At 47.2% G+C, this 19,121-nt stretch overlaps 1 protein-coding gene and 1 long non-coding RNA gene across 2 annotated transcripts; both read right to left on the bottom strand.

Annotated features, from left to right (window-relative positions):
* Window positions 1-4,746: 4,746 nt before the first annotated feature.
* On the bottom strand, window positions 4,747-6,267 carry LOC140404702 (mannan-binding lectin serine protease 2-like). Its single transcript, XM_072493379.1, has one exon. It carries the CDS (start codon window positions 6,187-6,189, stop codon window positions 5,599-5,601), a length of 591 nt encoding a protein of 196 aa, XP_072349480.1. The 5' UTR covers window positions 6,190-6,267; the 3' UTR covers window positions 4,747-5,598.
* A 37-nt stretch (window positions 6,268-6,304) lies between these two features.
* LOC140404710 (uncharacterized) lies at window positions 6,305-18,790 on the bottom strand. Its single transcript, XR_011938553.1, has 3 exons — window positions 18,681-18,790; window positions 17,750-17,937; window positions 6,305-6,419 (listed from the first exon to the last, which is right to left on the bottom strand). It is a non-coding gene; the product is annotated as an uncharacterized lncRNA (long non-coding RNA).
* Between the last annotated feature and the right edge of the window lie 331 nt (window positions 18,791-19,121).

Below are 19,121 nucleotides of genomic sequence, written 5' to 3'. Positions count from 1 at the left end.
GGAATGGGGAAGGAGCAGAGGTTTAGAACACAGGGATGATATTCCGGGAGCGGGGAAGGAGAAGCGGTTTAGAACTCCACAGGGACGATATTCCAGGATGGGGAAAGAGGAGAGGTTTAGAACTCCACGGGAACGATATTCCGGGAGCGGGTTTTAGAACACATCAGAGACGATATTCCGGGATGGGGAAGGAGGAGAGGTTTAGAACTCCACGGTAATGATATTCCAGGGTGGGGAAGGAGGAGAGGTTTAGAACACGGGAATGATATTCCGGGAGCGGGTTTTAGAACACATCAGAGACGATATTCCGGGATGGGGAAGGAGGAGAGGTTTAGAACTCCACGGTAATGATATTCCAGGGTGGGGAAGGAGGAGAGGTTTAGAACACGGGAATGATATTCCGGGAGCGGGGAAGGAGCAGAGGTTTAGAACACAGGGACGATATTCCGGGGTTGGGGAAGGGGGAGAGGTTTAGAACTCCACAGGGACGATATTCCGGGATGGGGAAGGAGGAGATGTTTCGAACTCCACAGGGACGATATTCCGGGAGCGGGGAAGGAGGAGAGGTTTAGAACTCCACAGGGAGGATATTCCAGGATGGGGAAGGAGGAGAGGTTTAGAACTCCACAGGGAGCATATTCCGGGTTGGGGAAGAAGTAGAGGTTTAGAACGCCACAGGGAGGATATTCTGGGACGGGGAAGGAGGAGAGGTTTAGAACTCCACAGGGAGGATATTCCAGGAACGGGGAAGGAGGAGAGGTTTGAACTCCACGGGAACGATATTCCGGGAGCGGGTTTTAGAACTCCACAGGGGCGACATTCCGGGATGGGGAAGAAGGAGAGGTTTAGAACACGGGGACGATATTCCCGGGATGGGGACGGAGGCGAGGTTTAGAATTCCACAGGGACGATATTCCTGGACTGCGGCAGATTCATTTTAAATTGATTTTACGGGATGTGGGCATCTCTATTTAGGCCAGCATTTATTGCCCATCCCTACTTGCCCTTCACAAGGTGGTGGTGAGCTGCCTTCTTGAAGCACATCTCCTCGAGGGGAGGGGCACGATTTAAAAACTCGGGACTGAGACAATGAGACCATTCAGTGACAGCTCCCACTAGCTGCTCAAAGAGGGCGGTAAAAAGTATTTTCTGACTGATAAACTTTCCCTTTAGAATCTGCAGTCCATTGTTCACCAAACAAATTGCAGCTTCGTGGTCAGAGCTTCCCACACACCTGCTGAGGCAGCACCAGCTCAGCCGTGCCACCATTGCAGTCAAACACAATTTCCCATTGCAACCACTCCACGCTGCCTGGGAACCCTGCCCCCTCCGTCCACACCTTCTTCCCCCACCACCTTCCCATCTCAGCTCCTTTTCCAATCTGTTACACGCTGGAAGAGTGGAGGGTGAGGCGTGGTGACAATGTCACTGGTCTAGCAATCCAGAAACCCTCGTTCTTGCTCTGTGGACAACAGAGTCGGGCCTCAGCATGGCAGCTGGTAGAATTTCAATTCAATTAATCAATCTGGAACTGAAAGCCAACTTTGGTAATAGTGACCATGAAACGATTGTCGTAAAAACCCATCTTGTTCACTAATGTCCTTTAGGGGTGAAAATCTGCCATCACCTGATCTACATATAGCTCCGGATCCACAACAATGTGCTTGACTCTGAACAGGAGGCCATTGCTGAATTCCCCATTATCGCCATCTTGGGGTTGCCATTGACCAGGAGCAGCTTTGATATTGTGGTATGAGAGCAGGTCCAACACACTCAAGAAGCTTGACACCATCCATACAAGGCAGTCTGCTTGATTGGCACGCCATCCACCACCTTAAACATTCACTCCCACCACCACCGACACACAGTGACTGCCATGTGTTCCATCTACAAGATGCACTGTAGCAACTCACCAAAGTTCCTTTTACAGCGTCGTCCAACCCCACAACATTTACCACCGAGAAGGGCAAGGGCAGCAGGTCCATGGGAATGCCACTGTCTGCAAGTTGCCCTCCAAGGCGCACATTAACCTGACTTGGAAATATATCGCCGCTGTTCCTTCACTGTCACTGGGTCAAAATCCTGAAACTCTCTCCCCAACAGCACTGTGGGTGTACCATGTAGACTGCAGCGGGTCAAGAAGGCCTTGCCAACGACACTCACATCCCGTGAACAGATTAGTAGATTAGTTTTTAAAAAAGACTCAAGGGAAACATTCACTTGGAGTTGAAGAACTGGGGCGAAATTCTCCGGAAACGGCGCGATGTCCGCCAACTGGCGCCCAAAACGGCGCCAATCAGACGGGCATCGCGCCGCCCCAAAGGTGCGGAATGCTCCGCATCTTTGGGGGCCGAGCCCCAACATTGAGGGGCTAGGCCGGCGCCAGAGGAATTTCCGCCCCGCCAGCTGGCGGAAAAGGCCTTTGTTGCCCCGCCAGCTGGCGCGGAAATTACATCTCCGGGCAGCGCATGCGCGGGAGCGTCAGCGGCCGCTGAAAGTTTCCCACGCATGCGCAGTGGAGGGAGTCTCTTCCGCCTCCGCCATGGTGGAGGCCGTGGCGGAGGCGGAAGGGAAAGAGTGCCCCCACGGCACAGAAGCCCGCCCGCGGATCGGTGGGCCCCGATCGCGGGCCAGGCCACCGTGGGGGTACCCCCCCAGGGCCAGATCGCCCCACACCCCCCCCTCCCCCCCAGGACCCCGGAGCCCGCCCACGCCGCCTTGTCCCGCCGGTAAGGTAGGTGGTTCAATTTACGCCGGCGGGACAGGCAATTTATCGGCGGGACTTCGGCCCATCCAGGCCGGAGAATCGAGCGGGGGTGCCCGCCAACCGGCGCGGCGCGATTCCTGCCCCCGCCGAATCTCCGGTGCCGGAGACTTCGGCAACCGGCGGGGGCGGGATTCACGCCAGCCCCCGGCGATTCTCCGACCCGGTGGGGGGTCGGAGAATGTCACCCCTGATATCCCTGGAGAAAAGTTGGAAGCAAAATACATCAGAAATTTCCTCATCTCACCAGATGCTCTGGATGTTACACACAAGTCAGACATTGAAGGCAAAGAGTCACCAGTAGACTAGACCAATACCCTAGCTGCTCCACCATCTGTTGATCAACAGCAAATGCAGACCTTACTGGAAATCCAACAGGTGAGAGCTGCTAAGGTATTGTGACTCCTTCAAGGCCCCAAGTGTCTGATCTGGTTGGGCCTCAAATGTAGCTCTGTGCCCCAATTCTGGGCACATCACTTTAATAAAGATGTCAAGCCCTCATTGACTCTTTGATTGGAGCGTGACTCCACCCATTCTGATAGGCGCTTTGGAAAATGCAAGTCATAAATCAAGAGAAATGTTAGAATATTCAGGTGCCCACTGTACCTACATTGAGATCATGGAGAGGTTACATGGAAACACGTCAAACCACCTCCGCCCCATGAACCCCCCGCTTACATTTGTCAGACACACAGAAATTCTGCCAAGAGATGACTTTATTAATCTGCTGTTTACAGTATTCCATAAAGCAAGGTTCATATTGTCAATAATCTGTTGCCTGCATTCCTTCATCTTTGGAACTCTCTTCCCCAGAAGGTGGTGGAGGCAGGTCAATGAATATTTTGAAGGTAGAGGGAGATGAATTCTTGACTACAAATGGGTGGGCGGAATGTGGGGTCGAAGCCACACCCAGATCAGCTGTGGTCTTATTGAATGACAGAGCTGGCCTGAGAGGCTGAATTGCCCACTGCTGCTTCTAATCCGTATGATCACATGTTGCATTGCCTCCGTTTAATGGTCTACTTTATAAATAAAGCTGACAAATTAGTTCTGACATTTCAGGGCTTATGATTTCTACAATTTGGAAGTCAGAGACTCTTCCCCCCACAGTGTGGGGGATTGAAGAGACCCATAACTTGGGGCATGTCAGGCGATCCGAATTTGGGGAAAGGAGGAACCCCGCAGATTGGGGGGGGGGTGAGATGTCTACACAATTTGGGGGTGGCAGGAATGGGATTGAGCCTCAGGGGACTGTGAAAATTCATTGCATTTTATTACCTCTGCATAATACTATTGATGTGGAGAGGCCAGCATTGGACTGGGGTGGGCACAGTAAGAAGTCTTACAACACCAGGTTAAAGTCCAACAGGTTTGTTTCGAATCACTAGCTTTCGGAGCACTGCTCCTTCCTCAGCTTCACCTGAGGAAGGAGCAGTGCTCCAAAAGCTAGTGATTCGAAACAAACCTGTTGGACTTTAACCTGGTGTTGTAAGACTTCTTACGACAATACTATTGGTGAGTAAACCCAGTAAGATTAGATGGAACCCACTTCAGGTACCTGGGGGTGCAGGTGACTTGGGACTGGGGTGGGCTCCGGAGGTATCATTCTACCAGTTTGGTGGTGAAGGTCGATGTGGCAGGGTGGGCCAACCTCCTTCTGCCGGTGGCAGGCCGGGTGCAGGCAGTTAAAATGAATGTGCTACCGTGGTTCCTGTTCCTATTTCAGTGCCTGCCGGTCTTCCGGCAACATTTTAAGCTGGGGGCCAGGTCGGAGGATGCCAATTAGGATGGATCATGAGTTCGAGCTGGGGAAGATGGAGGCGAGGTTTCGCAGATGGGACGAGAGAGGAATTAAGGAAACGAAGGACCTGTTTCCTGCGGCACGTTTGGGAGTTTGGAGGAGCTGGGAGAGAAGTGCAGGTTGGCGAAGGCTTCCCCGACTCTCCTGATAGCGCCGGCCTGTCCGAGGGAGGTGGGGGGGGGGGGGGGGGGGAGTTAGAGCAAAGGGTTGTATCGGCGATTTATGGGGGGATCTTGGAGGCAGACAGGATGTCTGTGGAGGAAGAGCTGAGGGGGGGAGCGATGGAAGGGGGGCTGTGGTGTGAGGGGCTGCAGAGGGTGAACGCCTCTATCTCGTGCGCGAGGCTGGGGCTGGTACAGCTGAAGGTATGTACAGGGTGCACCTCCCAAAATCAAAGATGAGCCGGCTGTTTGTGGGGGTGGAGGATGTCTGTGAGCAATGTGGGAGGGGTCCTGCAAACCATGTTCATAGGTTTTGGTCCTGCCCGAAGCCTGAAAGGTATTGGCGGGAGGTATTTCGCACAATCTCGGGGTTTTACACACGGATATGGAGCCCGGTCCCCTGGAAGCTATTTTCAGGTGACGGACCGGCCCGGGCTGTAGGCGGGTGCGGGGGCGGACGTTTAGCCTTCGCCTCGCTGATCACTCGATGGTGGGTCCTGTCGGAGAGGAGGTCGGCTTCTCCGCCCTGCGCCCGGGGGCATCTGCTGGAGGTTTTGACCCTGGAGAAGGTGAGGTTTGAGTTGAGGGGGGCAAGGAGGGGTTCTCCAATTGCTGGGGTTTCGGGGGTTGATTGCTGTTGAATGTTATGGGGAAGAGGAGGTGGGGAACTCCTTTCTTTTCTGTTCTCCGTTTTACATTCTCCGTTTTACATTGTTGGGGCTGTTCTGTTTCTCTTTCTTTCTTGTATGGCGAAAATGATTAGAATATGGCGAATAAAAATATTTAAAATAATTTTTTTTTCAGATTAGATGCAGCCTGAACCCTACCAATAGGGTTTTGCACAGGCGTGTTGGTTTGAGGGAAGCCTTAGTCTAAGGATGTGCAGCAGTGACGGTGTTGATCCAGTGGAGATAGCTAGACACCCGGGTGTACACCCCGTACCGTCCAGGCTGCCCACACCCTGTGCCCCAGGACACAATGCCCATCAGGTACCAGGCTCCTGAATGCTGGTCAGGTACCAGGAAGCCGCCACCCGTGTCGCCAGCGCAGGCATCCTTCCCCCCCTCAGGAATTCCAGCACAAAACATGTTGAAGGTAACCAGCGGACGGTAGCCCCCGATTCGGGCCTCCTGGAAAGCCTGCAAGCAGCGGTTCTGGTGGATTAAAGGCAATGGTACATAACGCAGCCGGTCACGGAGGAAATAGCCATCCTCGATCCCCCAGCCAGCCACATAACCTACTCTCCCAGGTTGATAGAGGTCGTTCCCCTTATGCCTCCGAGCCTTGGGTAAGCAGGCAGGCATTGCCCCCTCCTCCTCCTCCCGGTTTGCCCTCAACTTAATCAGGGCAATGTCGTTCTCAAAATTGTGCAGTTCCTCCCCAAACCCTGGGTGCACCACAATATCCTCAATCTCCTGAGTGGCACCTGCCATGTGTGCTGCCAAGCTGGTGCCCAAGTTCATCCGGATGTGGGTGGTGTTGCGTTGGCGGACCAGGTCTATTCGGCGGCTGCCTTTGGGGTAGAAGATGTGAGCAGCTGTCAGAACCCAGCCCCCGCCGATCAGGGTGCCCCCAGCCCTCCCCCGTCCCCTTGCCACCACCAATACGTGCCAGGGGAAGCTCCCGTCTTCTGCCAGCTTGCCGCCCAATATCCTCTGCACAGTTGTCACGGGGTTTGAAGGCCATCCACAAACTGCAAAGGTGGGAAGAAGGAAAACAGGAGTCAGCGGATGTAGTGTGAAGTGGGCAAGGTAAAGAGAGACAGAGGCCAGATTTTCCTCGGGGTTCCTCGTTTTGCATGATCGGCTCCGAGCCCAGATCGATAAAAGCAGAGGGGGGACGGGGGGAGGTGGTGGGATGGAAAGGAGAGAGAAAGAGACATAGGCAGAGGAAGAAAGAGTGAGACAGAGAGAAAGAGAAAGATACAAAGAGAGGCAGAGAGGAGAGGAGTGAATTCTGCACCACCCACCCCGTCAGCGGAGTTACCGATGCGGCAGAGAATCGCACGTTGGCCAATAAAACAGGACCGGCGCAATGCATCGGCGGCAGCAATAAACAACACACCCTGTGCCAGCGGCAGGAGGCAGGGTAATTTGAACCCATTTGCATCTCATTAACGGCTGGAAGCCCGATTCTCCACACCTGTGTCATGTGAGAGTACCTTTAAGAAATGGGTGTTTATAAATGGGTGTGTACACAAATATCTGTAGTGAGAGTACCTTTAAGAAATGGGTGTTTATTACTGCAGTGATGTAAGAGAGTGGGTCGAGCTGGGCTGTGTGTCAGCTTTTTACTTTCGGTTTTGAGCAGGCTGCAGGATGTGTTTTAGTTTTGTTTTCAGTGTTGGAGCTGAAGCCAGACAGAGCAGGTGTACTGTTGATCTCTCTGCCATCAAAAGACTATTTCTTCATCATTTGGTGAATTCAGAATTATAAATGTTCTCAGTAGTGAATGTAAACCTAATGTGCTTCAGGTAAAAGGTATTTTAAGTCTTATGGATGTCAAAAGGAAAGCTTAAAGGATTACTTAGTGTTGTATTCTCTGGGGGTTGTATTTGAATTGATGGTTGCTAAGATGTTCACTGTATGTTTTAAAAAGGTTAACTTGAGTTCATAGAATAAACATTGTTTTGCTTTAAAAAAATATTTTTCCATTTCTGCTGTACCACACCTGTAGAGTGGGCCGTGTGCTCCCCATACCACAATCTATTAAAAGTTGTGGGGTCAGGTGGACTCCATGACACACTTTGGGGTTCTATAATCCCTGGCCCATAACAAATTGGGGGCTCGAGGGGATAAAAGTCTATCTATTGGATTGGCTTTGTGAACTTAAAGACAGTGAGGGGTGAGCATATTGTGGTTGCTTTTCGGGTGTAGTATTTTAGTTTAAGTGGGGATTGTGTTGTGGAAAATGGCTCTTTCAGAGGCTCAGATGTATTTGGGGGTGCAGTACCTTACGGACAGAGACTTAAAGCAGACTGTTAGATTTGGCAAAAACATCGCAATTACAATACCTGACAAAATGTGAAAATAAGAGGTAATTATGGTGGTGGCTAAGCATTTAAAGTTGCCTGAGATACAGTTTGACTCATTGGAATAGGCAAAAAATTCAGTTTCAAATTAAACAAATGGAACATGAGAAAGAATTAAAGCAGCTTGAATACGAAAGAGAGGAAAAAGAAAGAGAGAGAGAGAGCGGGAAAAGAAAGAGAAAGAGATAGAGCAGAAAGAGAAAGAGAAGGAAAAAGAAAAGGAGAGAGAAGAAAGGAGAAAAGAAAGAATAGCCCCAGTAGAACAAAAAGAAAGAGAAAGGGAGATACAGATCAGAGAAAAAGATAAAGAGAGAGAGTTTGAACTTCAGAAAATGACCATGAAACATGACACTCAGTTAAAATTGGCATATGTAAAGGGAAACGTACAGTTGGATGATACTGATGAGGATAGTGAGAAAGAGTACCTGAGTCGAAGGCTTGTTGGGGATCTATTTAAATATGTCCAAGCATTGCCAAGGTTTGATGAGAAGGAGTTAGAAGTCTTTTTTATTACATTTGAGAAGGTAGCTAAACAAATGAAATGGCCACAGGACATGTGGGTGTTACTGATTCAAACAAAGCTGGTACGTAGGGCTAGTGACGTGTTGGCATCACAACCGGAGGAGGTACCTGGGACGTATGAGGAGGCGAAAAAAATCCATCTTAGGTGCATATGAACTCGTGCCTGAAGCCTACAGACAAAGGTTTAGAAATTTAAGGAAAGAATTTGGTCAAATATACATGGAGTTTGAAAGGCTCAAACAGAGTAATTTTGATAGGTGGATAAGGGCTTTGATAATAGACCAAACATCTGAAGCTCTCAGAGAAATTATACTTTTGGAGGAGTTTAAAAATTCAATTCCTGATGTAGTGAGAACTCATGTGGAAGAACAGAGGGTTAAAACTGCGAGGTTAGCAGCAGAAATGGCAGATGATTATGAATTAGTTCATAAATCAAAGCTTGGTTTCCGACATCAGTTTCAGCCTGTGAGGAATAGAAACTGGGGACATGAGAAATAGTCAAGTGGTAAAGGTAAAGGTGATCTGATGGGAGATAATAAGGAGAGTGTACCTCAGATTAAAAAAGAAATCCAGGAGGGTGGAAGAGGCGTGAAAAGTTTCACATGTTTTCACTATAATAAACTAGGCCATGTAAAGTCACAGTGTTGGTGGTTGAAGGAAAGCACTGGGAAGGCTGATGTGGTAAAACAGAATAAGACAGTGGGGTTTGTTATAGTGGAAAAGGAAAGCCCAAGGGAAGCGAAGGAAGTGCAAAAGATTGGACAGCCTGACCAAGAGGTGATTGAGAAGAAGGTGCCAGATCTCTTTAAATAATTTACTCATGTGTATCAAGAGGAGCAGGTAAAGAAGTCACAATTTTAAGAGATAAGGGAGCTAGTCGATCTTTAATGGTAAGAAATGAGGAGTTATGTAGTTTGGGAAGAATGTTGCCAGAAAAGGTGGTAATATGTGGAATTCAGGGTGAGAGGAGTAGTGTTCAATTATATAAGGTAAGATTGGAAAGTCCAGTGAAGAGTGGTGAAGTGGTAGTAGGAGTAATAGGGAAACTATCTTGTCCAGGAATACAGTTTATCTTGGGTAATGATATAGCTGGATCGTAGGTGGGAATGATGCCTACTGCGGTTGATAAGCCAGTAGAAAATCAGACAACTGAATTGTTGAAGGATGAATATCCTGGGATTTTTCCGGATTGTGTAGTAACAAGGTTGCAAAGTCACAGGTGAAGACAAGAGGAGAAATCAAAGAGGGAAGATGAAGTTGAAGTGCAATTATCAGAAACGACTTTTGATCAGATGGTTGAAAAAGAACAAGAACAGGTGGAGGATGAGGCGGATATTTTTAGTTCAGGAAAATTGGCGGATTTACAACAAAAAGATATAGAAATAAACCGGATATATCAGAAAGCATATATGGAAGAGGAATCGGAGTGTATACCAGAGTGTTATTACCGTAAAAGTGATGTCTTGATGAGAAAATGGAGACCTTTACATATGCAGGCGGATGAAAAGTGGGCAGAAGTTCATCAAGTAGTATTGCCGGTAGGGTATAGAAAGGAGGTGTTCCCTGTTGCACATGAGGTACGAGTGGGAGGTCATAAGGAAATCTCAAGCTAAAATCCAGAAACATTTTTATTGACCTGGACTCCATAAAGAAGTAGTTAAATTTTGTCAATCATATCACACATGTCAAGTGATAGGGAAACCTCAAGCAGTGAGAAAACCAATGCCCTTGATACCCATTCCAGCATTTGAGGAACCTTTTACAAGTGTCCTAATTGATTGCATAGGAACTTTTCCTAAAACAGAAAGTGGGAATCAATATCTTTTGACTATGATGGATGTGTCTACTAGGTTCCCAGAGGCCATTCCAGTCCGTAATATTACAGCTAAAAAGATTGTGGAGGAATTACTTAAATTCTTTACTAGACATGGACTACCCACAGAAATACAATCGGATGAAGGATCGAATTTTACCTCAAGTTTATTCAAAGAGGTTATGGATAGCTGAGGAATAAAACAATTGAAATCAACTGCGTACCATCCAGAATCGCAGGGAGCGTTAGAAAGGTGGCATCAGACATTAAAGACAATGTTGAGAGCTTATTGTCAAGATTATCCAGAGGATTGGGATAAAGGAATTCCATTCATACTGTTTGCAATTAGGGATGCACCTAATGAGTCAACCAAATTTAGTCCTTTTGAACTAATTTTTGGTCATGAGGTTAAGAGGGCCACTTAAATTGATTAAGGAGAAATTAGTGAGTAAGAAATTGGAAATTACATTAATGGATTATGTGTCAAATTTTAGGGAACGATTAAATAGAGCAGGTGAATTGGCTAGACAACATTTAAAAGTTGCACAAAATATGATGAAACGGGTAGCGGTCAAGAAATCCAAAGTTCGTAGTTTTGCCAGTGGAGATAAAGTTTTAGTATTGTTACCAGTGGTAGGTGAGCCTTTAAAAGCTAGGTTTTGTGGACGTTATCAGACTAAAAGGAAATAAGTGAGGTGAATTATGTGGTAAAAACACCAGATAGAAGGAAGACTCACCGAGTGTGTCATGTGAATATGCTTAAAATGTACTTTGAAAGGGAAGGGGAGAAAAAGGAGGAGGTTTTAATGATTCTAACTCAAAGTGACGAACCAAATCCAGATGACTGTGAATTTGACACACCTCAAATTAAATTGGAAAAGGAGGCTGTTCTTAAAAATTGGGATAAATTGTTGAGTTACCTTCCAGAGGAAAAACAGACTGACCTGAAAGAGTTATTGATATCACATGGGCAAGTTTGTAGAGATAAATTGGGAAGTACTAAAATGGCTAAACGTGATGTAGATGTGGGAAAGGCTGTTCTGATCAAACAACATCCATACAGACTTAACCCTTTAAAATTGGCACAGGTTCACAAAGAGATTGAGAGTATGCTTAAAAATGGCATAGATGAAGTTGGGGTTGCAGCCAATGGAGCTCACGCATAGTGATGGTACCAAAACCAGATGGTACTCAATAGTTGTGTGTGGACTATAGAAAAGTTAATGCAGTTACAAGAACGGACTCTTATCCTATCCCACGTTTGGGAATTGAGAAAGTGGGACAATCAGCTTTTATTTCCAAACTGGTTTTACTTAAAGGTTACTGGCAGGTAACTTTATCCGAAAGGGCGAAGGAGATTTCAGCTTTTGTGACTCCAGATGGTATATACCAATTCAAAGTTATGCCATTTGGCATGAAAAACGCCCCAGCCACATTTCAACGGTTAACTAACAATGTTGTTTCAGGATTACCCAATTGTGCGGTATACATCGACGATCTGGTAATTTTCAGCCAGACATAGTCCATAGAAAATACAGCACAGAACAGGCCCTTCGGCCCACGATGTTGTGCCAAACCTTTGTCCTAGATTAAGAACAAATCAATCTACACCCCAGCATTCTACCGTAATCCATGTACCTACCCAATAGCCGCTTGAAGATCCCTAATTTTTCCGACTCAACTACTTCCACAGGCAGTGCATTCCATGCCCCCACTACTCTCTGTCTAAAGAACCTACCTCTGACATCCCCCCTTCCTCTTCCACCATTCACCTTAAATTTATGTCCCCTTGGAATGGTTTGTTCCACCCGAGGAAAAAGTCTCTGACTGTCTACTCTATCTATTCCCCTGATCATCTTATAAACCTCTATCAAGTCGCCCCTCATCCTTCTCCGTTCTAATGAGAAAAGGTCTAGCACACTCAACCTTTCCTCGTAAGACCTACTCTCCATTCCAGGCAACATCCTGGTAAATCTCCTTTGCACCTTTTCCAAAGCTTCCACATCCTTCCTAAAATGAGGCGACCAGAACTGTACACAGTACTCCAAATGTGGCCTTACCAAGGTTTTGTACAGCTGCATCATCACCTCACGGCTCTTAATGGACAGAACATTTGAAACATCTGATGGAGTTATTCGATCGACTTCAGGAGGCGGGTTTGGTGATAAACCTAGCGTAAAGTGAATTTGGAAAAGCCCAAGTAACTTTCCTTGGCCATACAATCAGACAGGGTCGACTGGTCCCACGGGATGTGAAAACCAAAGTTATTGGGGAGTTTCCGATATCCTCGACACGACGGGAAATAATGCGATTTCTTGGTATGAGTAAATTTTACCGGAAATTTGTACCGAATTTTAACAGTGTGGTCGCTCCACTGACGGACATGGTCAAGAAGCGTAACAAATTCCAGTGGACAGCGGAGTGTCAACAGGCATTTGACGGCCTGAAAGCTGTGTTAACCACTGCTCCTGTGTTAGCCATCCCAAATTATAGAACATAGAACACAGAACATTACAGCGCAGTACAGGCCCTTCGGCCCTCGATGTTGCGCCGACCTGTGAAACCACTCTAAAGCCCATCTACACTATTCCCTTATCGTCCATATGTCTATCCAATGACCATTTGAATGCCCTTAGTGTTGGCAAGTCCACTACTGTTGCAAGCAGGGCATTCCACGCCCTTACTACTCTCTGAGTAAAGAACCTACCTCTGACATCTGTCCTAGATCTATCTCCTCTCAATTTAAAGCTATGTCCCCTCGTGCTGGACATCACCATCCGAGGAAAAAGGCTCTCACTGTCCACCCTATCCAATCCTCTGATCATCTTGTATGCCTCAATTAAGTCACCTCTTAACCTTCTTCTCTCTAATGAAAACAGCCTCAAGTCCCTCAGCATTTCCTCATAAGATCTTCCCTCCATACCAGGCAACATTCTGGTAAATCTCTGCACCCTTTCCAATGCTTCCACATCCTTCCTATAATGCGGCGACCAGAATTGCACGCAATACTCCAAATGCGGCCGCACCAGAGTTTTGTACAGCTGCAACATGACCTCATGGCTCCGAAACTCAATCCCTCTACCAATAAAAGCTAACACACTGTATGCCTTCTTAACAACCCTCTCAACCTGGGTGGCAACTTTCAGGGATCTGTGTACATGGACACCGAGATCTCTCTGCTCATCCACACTGCCAAGAATCTTACCATTAGCCCAGTACTCTGTCTTCCTGTTATTCCTTCCAAAATGAATCACCTCACGTTTTTCTGCATTAAACTCCATTTGCCACTTCTCAGCCCAGCACTGCAGCTTATCTATGGCCCTCTGTAACTTGTAACATCCTTCTGCACTGTCCACAACTCCACCGACATTAGTGTCATCTGCAAATTTACTCACTCATCCTTCTACGCCCTCCTCTAGTCATTTATAAAAATGACAAACAGCAGTGGCCCCAAAACAGATCCTTGTGGTACACCACTAGTAACTGGACTCCAGTCCGAACATTTCCCATCAACCACCACCCTTTGTCTTCTTCCAGCTAACCAATTTCTGATCCAAACTGCTAAATCACCCTGAATCCCATGCCTCCGTATTTTCTGCAGTAGCCTACCGTGGGGAACCTTATCAAATGCTTTACTGAAATCCATATACACCACATCAACTGCTTTACCCTCATCCACCTGTTTGGTCACCTTCTCAAAGAACTCAATAAGGTTTGTGAGGCACGACCTACCCTTCACAAAACTGTGTTGACTAGCTCTAATCAAATTATTCCTTTCCAGATGATTATACATCCTATCTCTTATAAACCTTTCCAAGGTTTTGCCCACAACAGAAGTAAGGCTCAGTGGTCTATAGTTACCGGGGTTGTCTCTACTCCCCTTCTTGAACAAGGGGACAACATTTGCTATCCTCCAGTCTTCTGGCACTATTCCTGTAGACAAAGATGACTTAAAGATCAAAGCCAAAGGCTCAGCAATCTCCTCCCTAGCTTCCCAGAGAATCCTAGGATAAATCCCATCTGGCCCAGGGGACTTAACTATTTTCACACTTTCCAGAATTGCTAACACCTCCTCCTTATGAACCTCAAGCCCTTCTAGTCTAGTAGCCTGAATCTCAGTATTCTCCTCGACAACATTGTCTTTTTCCTGTGTGAATACTGATGAAAAATATTCATTTAGCACCTCTCTTATCTCCTCAGACTCCAAGCACAACTTTCCACTATTGTCCTTGACTGGCCCTACTCTTACCCTAGTCATTCGTTTATTCCTGACATATCTATAGAAAGCTTTAGGGTTATCCTTGATCCGGCCTGCCAAAGACTTCTCATGTCCCCTCCTGGCTCTTCTTAGCTCTCTCTTTAGGTCGTTCCTAGCTAACTTGTAACTCTCGAGCGCCCTAATTGAATCTTCATGTCTCATCTTTACATAAGCCTCCTTCTTCCTCTGGAAAAGTGTTTCGACTGCTTTAGTAAACCACGGTTCCCTTGCTCGACCACTTCCTCCCTGCCTGACAGGTACATACTTATCAAGGACACGCAGTAGCTGTTCCTTGAACAAGCTCCACATTTCCATTGTGCCCATTCCGTGCAGTTTTCCTCTCCATCTGATGCATCCTAAGTCTTGCCTCATCGCATCATAATTGCCTTTCTCCCAGATACAACTCTTGCCCTGTGGTATTTACCTATCCCTTTCCATCACGAAAGTAAACTTAATCGAATTGTGGTCACTATCACCAAAGTACTCACCTACCTCCAAATCTAACACCTGTCCTGGTTCATTACCCAGTACCAAATCCAATATGGCCTTGCCTCTCGTTGGCCTATCTACATACTGTGTCAGGAAACCCTTCTGCACACATTGGACAAAAACAGACCCATCTAAAGTACTCGAACTATAGCGTTTTCAGTCAATATTAGGAAAGTTAAAGTCCCCCATAACAACTACCCTGTTGCTTTCGCTCCTATCCAGAATCATCTTTGCAATCCTTTCCTCTACATCTCTAGAACTTTTCGGAGGCCTATAGAAAACCCCTAACAGGGTGACCTCTCCTTTCCTGTTTCTAACCTCAGCCCATACTGCCTCAGTAGACGAGTCCTTATCAAACGTCCTTTCTGCCACCGTAATACTGTCCTTGACTAACAATATCACCCCTCCCCCTCTTTTACCACCTTCCCTGAGCTTACTGAAATATCTAAACCCCGGCACCTGCAACAACCATTCCTGTCCCTGCTCTATCCAGATCTCCGAAATGGCCACAACATCGAAGTCCCAGGTACCAACCCATGCCGCAAGTTCACCCACCTTATTCTGGATGCTCCTGGCATTGAAGAAGACCCACTTTAAACCACCTTCCTGCCTGCCGGTACACTCCTGCAACTTTGAAACCTTACTCATGACCTCACTGCTCTCAACCTCCTGTATACTGGAGCTACAATTCAGGTTCCCAAGCCCCTGCTGAAATAGTTTAAACCCTCCCGAAGAGCATTAGCAAATTTCCCCCCCAGGATATTGGTACCCCTCTGGTCCAGGTGTAGACCATCCCGTTTGTAGAGGTCCCACCGACCCCAGAATGAGCCCCAATTATCCAGAAATCTGAAACCCTCCCTCCTGCACCATCCCTGTAGCCACGTGTTCAACTCCTCTCTCTCCCTATTCCTCGTCTCGCTATCACGTGGCACGGGTATACCAAACCATTCAAAGTGGTGGTTGATGCGAGTGATGTGGGCGTAGGTGCGGTGCTTCTCCAAGACGATGATGAAGGGCTAGAGCGGCCGATTGGTTATTTTTCAAAGAAATTGAATCCTCACCAGAAAAAGTATTCCACGATTGAGAAGGAGACTTTGAGTTTGGTGCTGGCTTTGCAACATTTTCACATTTATGTGACCAGCAATCCATCTGATACCGTTATATATACTGATCATAATCCGTTGATGTTTTTGGAGCGATTCCAGAGTAACAATGCAAGGCTGTTTCGCTGGAGTTTATTGTTACAGCCATTTCATTGAACAATAGTACATGTGGCAGGACGAGAAAACGTGATAGCCGATGCTTTGTCATGAATGTGGTGAACGGAAGCAGTTTCAGTTGGAGGAAGAAGAACAAAAAAAAATGGACTATATTATTATACCTGTTTGCGTGTGTTGTTTTTTTTTAACAAAAAAGTATATTTACTGTGTGCATTTCTTAAAGGATAGTGAAAAGGTGAAAAATGAAACCATCTTAAAGTTGATGGTTTATTATTTTTTTCTCAGGGGGAAGGTGTCATGTGAGAGTACCTTTAAGAAATGGGTGTTTATAAATGGGTGTGTTTACAAATATCTGTAGTGAAAGTACCTTTAAGAAATGGGTGCTTATTACTTCAGTGATGTCAGAGAGTGGGTGGAGCTGGGCTGTCTGTCAACTTTTTACTTTCGGTTTTGAGCAGGCTGCAGGGTGTGTTTTAGTTCCGTTTTCAGTGTTGGAGCTGAAGCCAGACAGAGCAGGTGTACTGTTGATCTCTCTGCCATCAAAGGACTATCTCTTCATCATTTGCTGAATTCAGAATTATAAATATTCTCAGTAGTGAATGTAAACCTAATGTGCTTCTGGTAAAAGGTGTTTTAAGTCTTATGGATGTTAAAAGGAAAGCTTAAAGGATTACTTAGTGTTGTATTCTCTGGGGGTTGTATTTGAATTAATGGTTGCTAAGATGTTCACTGTATGTTTTAAAAAGGTTAACTTGAGTTCATAGAATAAACATTGTTTTGCTTTAAAAAAAAACTTTTCCATTTCTGCTGTACCTCACCTGTAGAGTGGGCCATGTGCTCCCCAGACCACAATCTATTAAAAGTTGTGGGTCTGGTGAACTCCAAGACACACTTTGGGGTTCTCTAATCCCTGGCCCATAACACCTGCATGATGCTCCCGTCCTCTTGGCCAGGATTCAAGCGGGCATGGATTGGTGCAAGTATGTTAAAGCGTGGCCCTGATGCAGTGGACCTCGCAGTGGGTCAAGGGGGTAAGTATGTAACATAGGTGCCCCCAAAGTCCATCGGAATGCCCCCCACAACGCAAATCCTGCCCACCCTGCCCCTAGCCTCCCCATCAGGGAGTTATTATATTGGGTGTGTCTGTGATAAAGGGGCCCTGTGATATGGGGGGTGAAGGATAGCCCTACTTTAGTTGTCAGTTGGGGGGGGGGGAACAGCCACTGGATCTCGGTATCAAGCCGTCCATTCAAAATGGAAGCCTGATAGCGGGATTCGGAACGGAATCCCAGGAGCTCCCTGCCATGCATAAATATGCATGGAAAAGAAGAGGGAATTGCTCCTGGGCGCTACTCCTAGCACCAGCACAGACCAGGGGCGATTCTACTCCGGCAGGAGATCATAATCTCCCAAACAGAAAACCCCGGCCAGAGAGCGGAAGAAAGAGACAGGCAGAGAGAGAGAGAGAGAGACAGATGAGCAGACAGAGCAAAGTGAAAGGTCGAGGCAGAGAGAAACAAAAATACCAGGGACGAGAGACAGGCAGAGAGAGTGAGAGAGGGAGACAGGCACAGGGAAAAATGAAAGGCAGAGACAAAGAGAGACAGTGAGAGAGAGAGAGAAAAAAATAGGGAGACAAACAGAGACAGTCAATAAGGGACAAAGAGATTTGGAGGGAGATACAGCGTACCTTGAAATCGCAAACTTCCATTCCTTCTGCCTTCGCCCACACTCTTGCTTATTCCTGTGGCGTTCTGCTCCATGACCCAGGGTTTAGTGGTAGTTTGGGGGTCGCTGGCTGGCGGGTTGTCTAAGCTTCCTCCGGGTGGCAGTGACGCGGTGCAGTCACAGAGCCACAGAAGTACCAGAGTCAGGAGCCTGGGAGGGAGAGTAGAGAATGGCAGCTGAGAGTTCTGATGAATACCAGGAGTGGAGACGGGCGGGGCAAGCTTCAGGACTTCTGGTCCAGTCTCGCCTCAGGGCCACAACCCACATGCTGCCCTTGGCGAACTGTCACTCAAATCCTTGGGCCTCATGAGCGAGATATTGGCCTCCTCTCATTGCCCAGAACATCTTTGCTGCCTTAAAGGCAACAGGCAGCCTACCCTCAGCACCACTGCCGTGCCAAAGGAGAAAATGCAAAACTGCCACAAAATGACAGGTCTCTTAAAATAACCGCCAGGTTCTTAAAAAGGCGTTTGGTTTCTGAAGCTTGGCATTTAACCCCTCTTCCATTCAGCTGGCACCCGGCCTTGCCTATTGAAACCATCCTCTCCTCAGAGTTCCAACACTATCACGCTTGAGTGGGGATTGGGCTTGATCTCTGGGCCTTGCTTAGGAAAACAGCTGGCAGCAATCCAGTCCCAAAGAGGTAATTTTACCTCAGTTTCGTCTTTGGAATAAATTGAGGCGGGAGTCAGGAGGAGATGTAGCCTGTTGGAGGCTCCACAGTCAAGGCGGAGATGTCTGCAGGTCTAAGTTCATGGGAGGGCCCAACAAGCCATTAAACATCAGGTTGTAGCTCAGGCCACAGAGAACGCCCCAGGAGGCTGGAGCCAACAACAAATTTTGATCCCACTCATTGTACCACCGTGTCTCTTAACTAAGAGCGTCCAACGTACCTCATCACCCTTCAGCGAGAACAGATCTTGTTTTAAATCGCAGTGTTGGAGCACACACACAGCAATACAGCACAAGCAGGAATAGGAGACATTGACCTCTTGGACTGTTACAGTCTATATTCTGCTGCCCGCGTCACTCACTCAGGAATGTTCATGGCTCAATCATGTTGCAGTGGCAGGAACAGATTTCAGTTCAGGGCCCCAGAATTACAGCCCGGTTGTTGCATACAGAGTAGGGCCCCCTCTGCACTGTCCCATCAAGCCCAGTGCAGGATGGCAGAGAGTTAAACACAAAGTAAATTTCCCTCTACACTAATAAACACTCCCTGGCAGATACAACACGGGGTTAGACACAGGGTAGAGCTCCCCCTACACTGTCCAATCAGACACTTCCAGGGAAAGTACAGCACAGGGTTAGATACAGAGTATAACTCCTGTACA

The sequence above is a fragment of the Scyliorhinus torazame genome, chromosome 2 (genome assembly GCF_047496885.1).
Source record: "Scyliorhinus torazame isolate Kashiwa2021f chromosome 2, sScyTor2.1, whole genome shotgun sequence".
Classification (NCBI taxonomy): Eukaryota; Metazoa; Chordata; class Chondrichthyes; order Carcharhiniformes; family Scyliorhinidae; genus Scyliorhinus; species Scyliorhinus torazame.
This window is presented reverse-complemented; position numbering and strand designations above follow the sequence as displayed.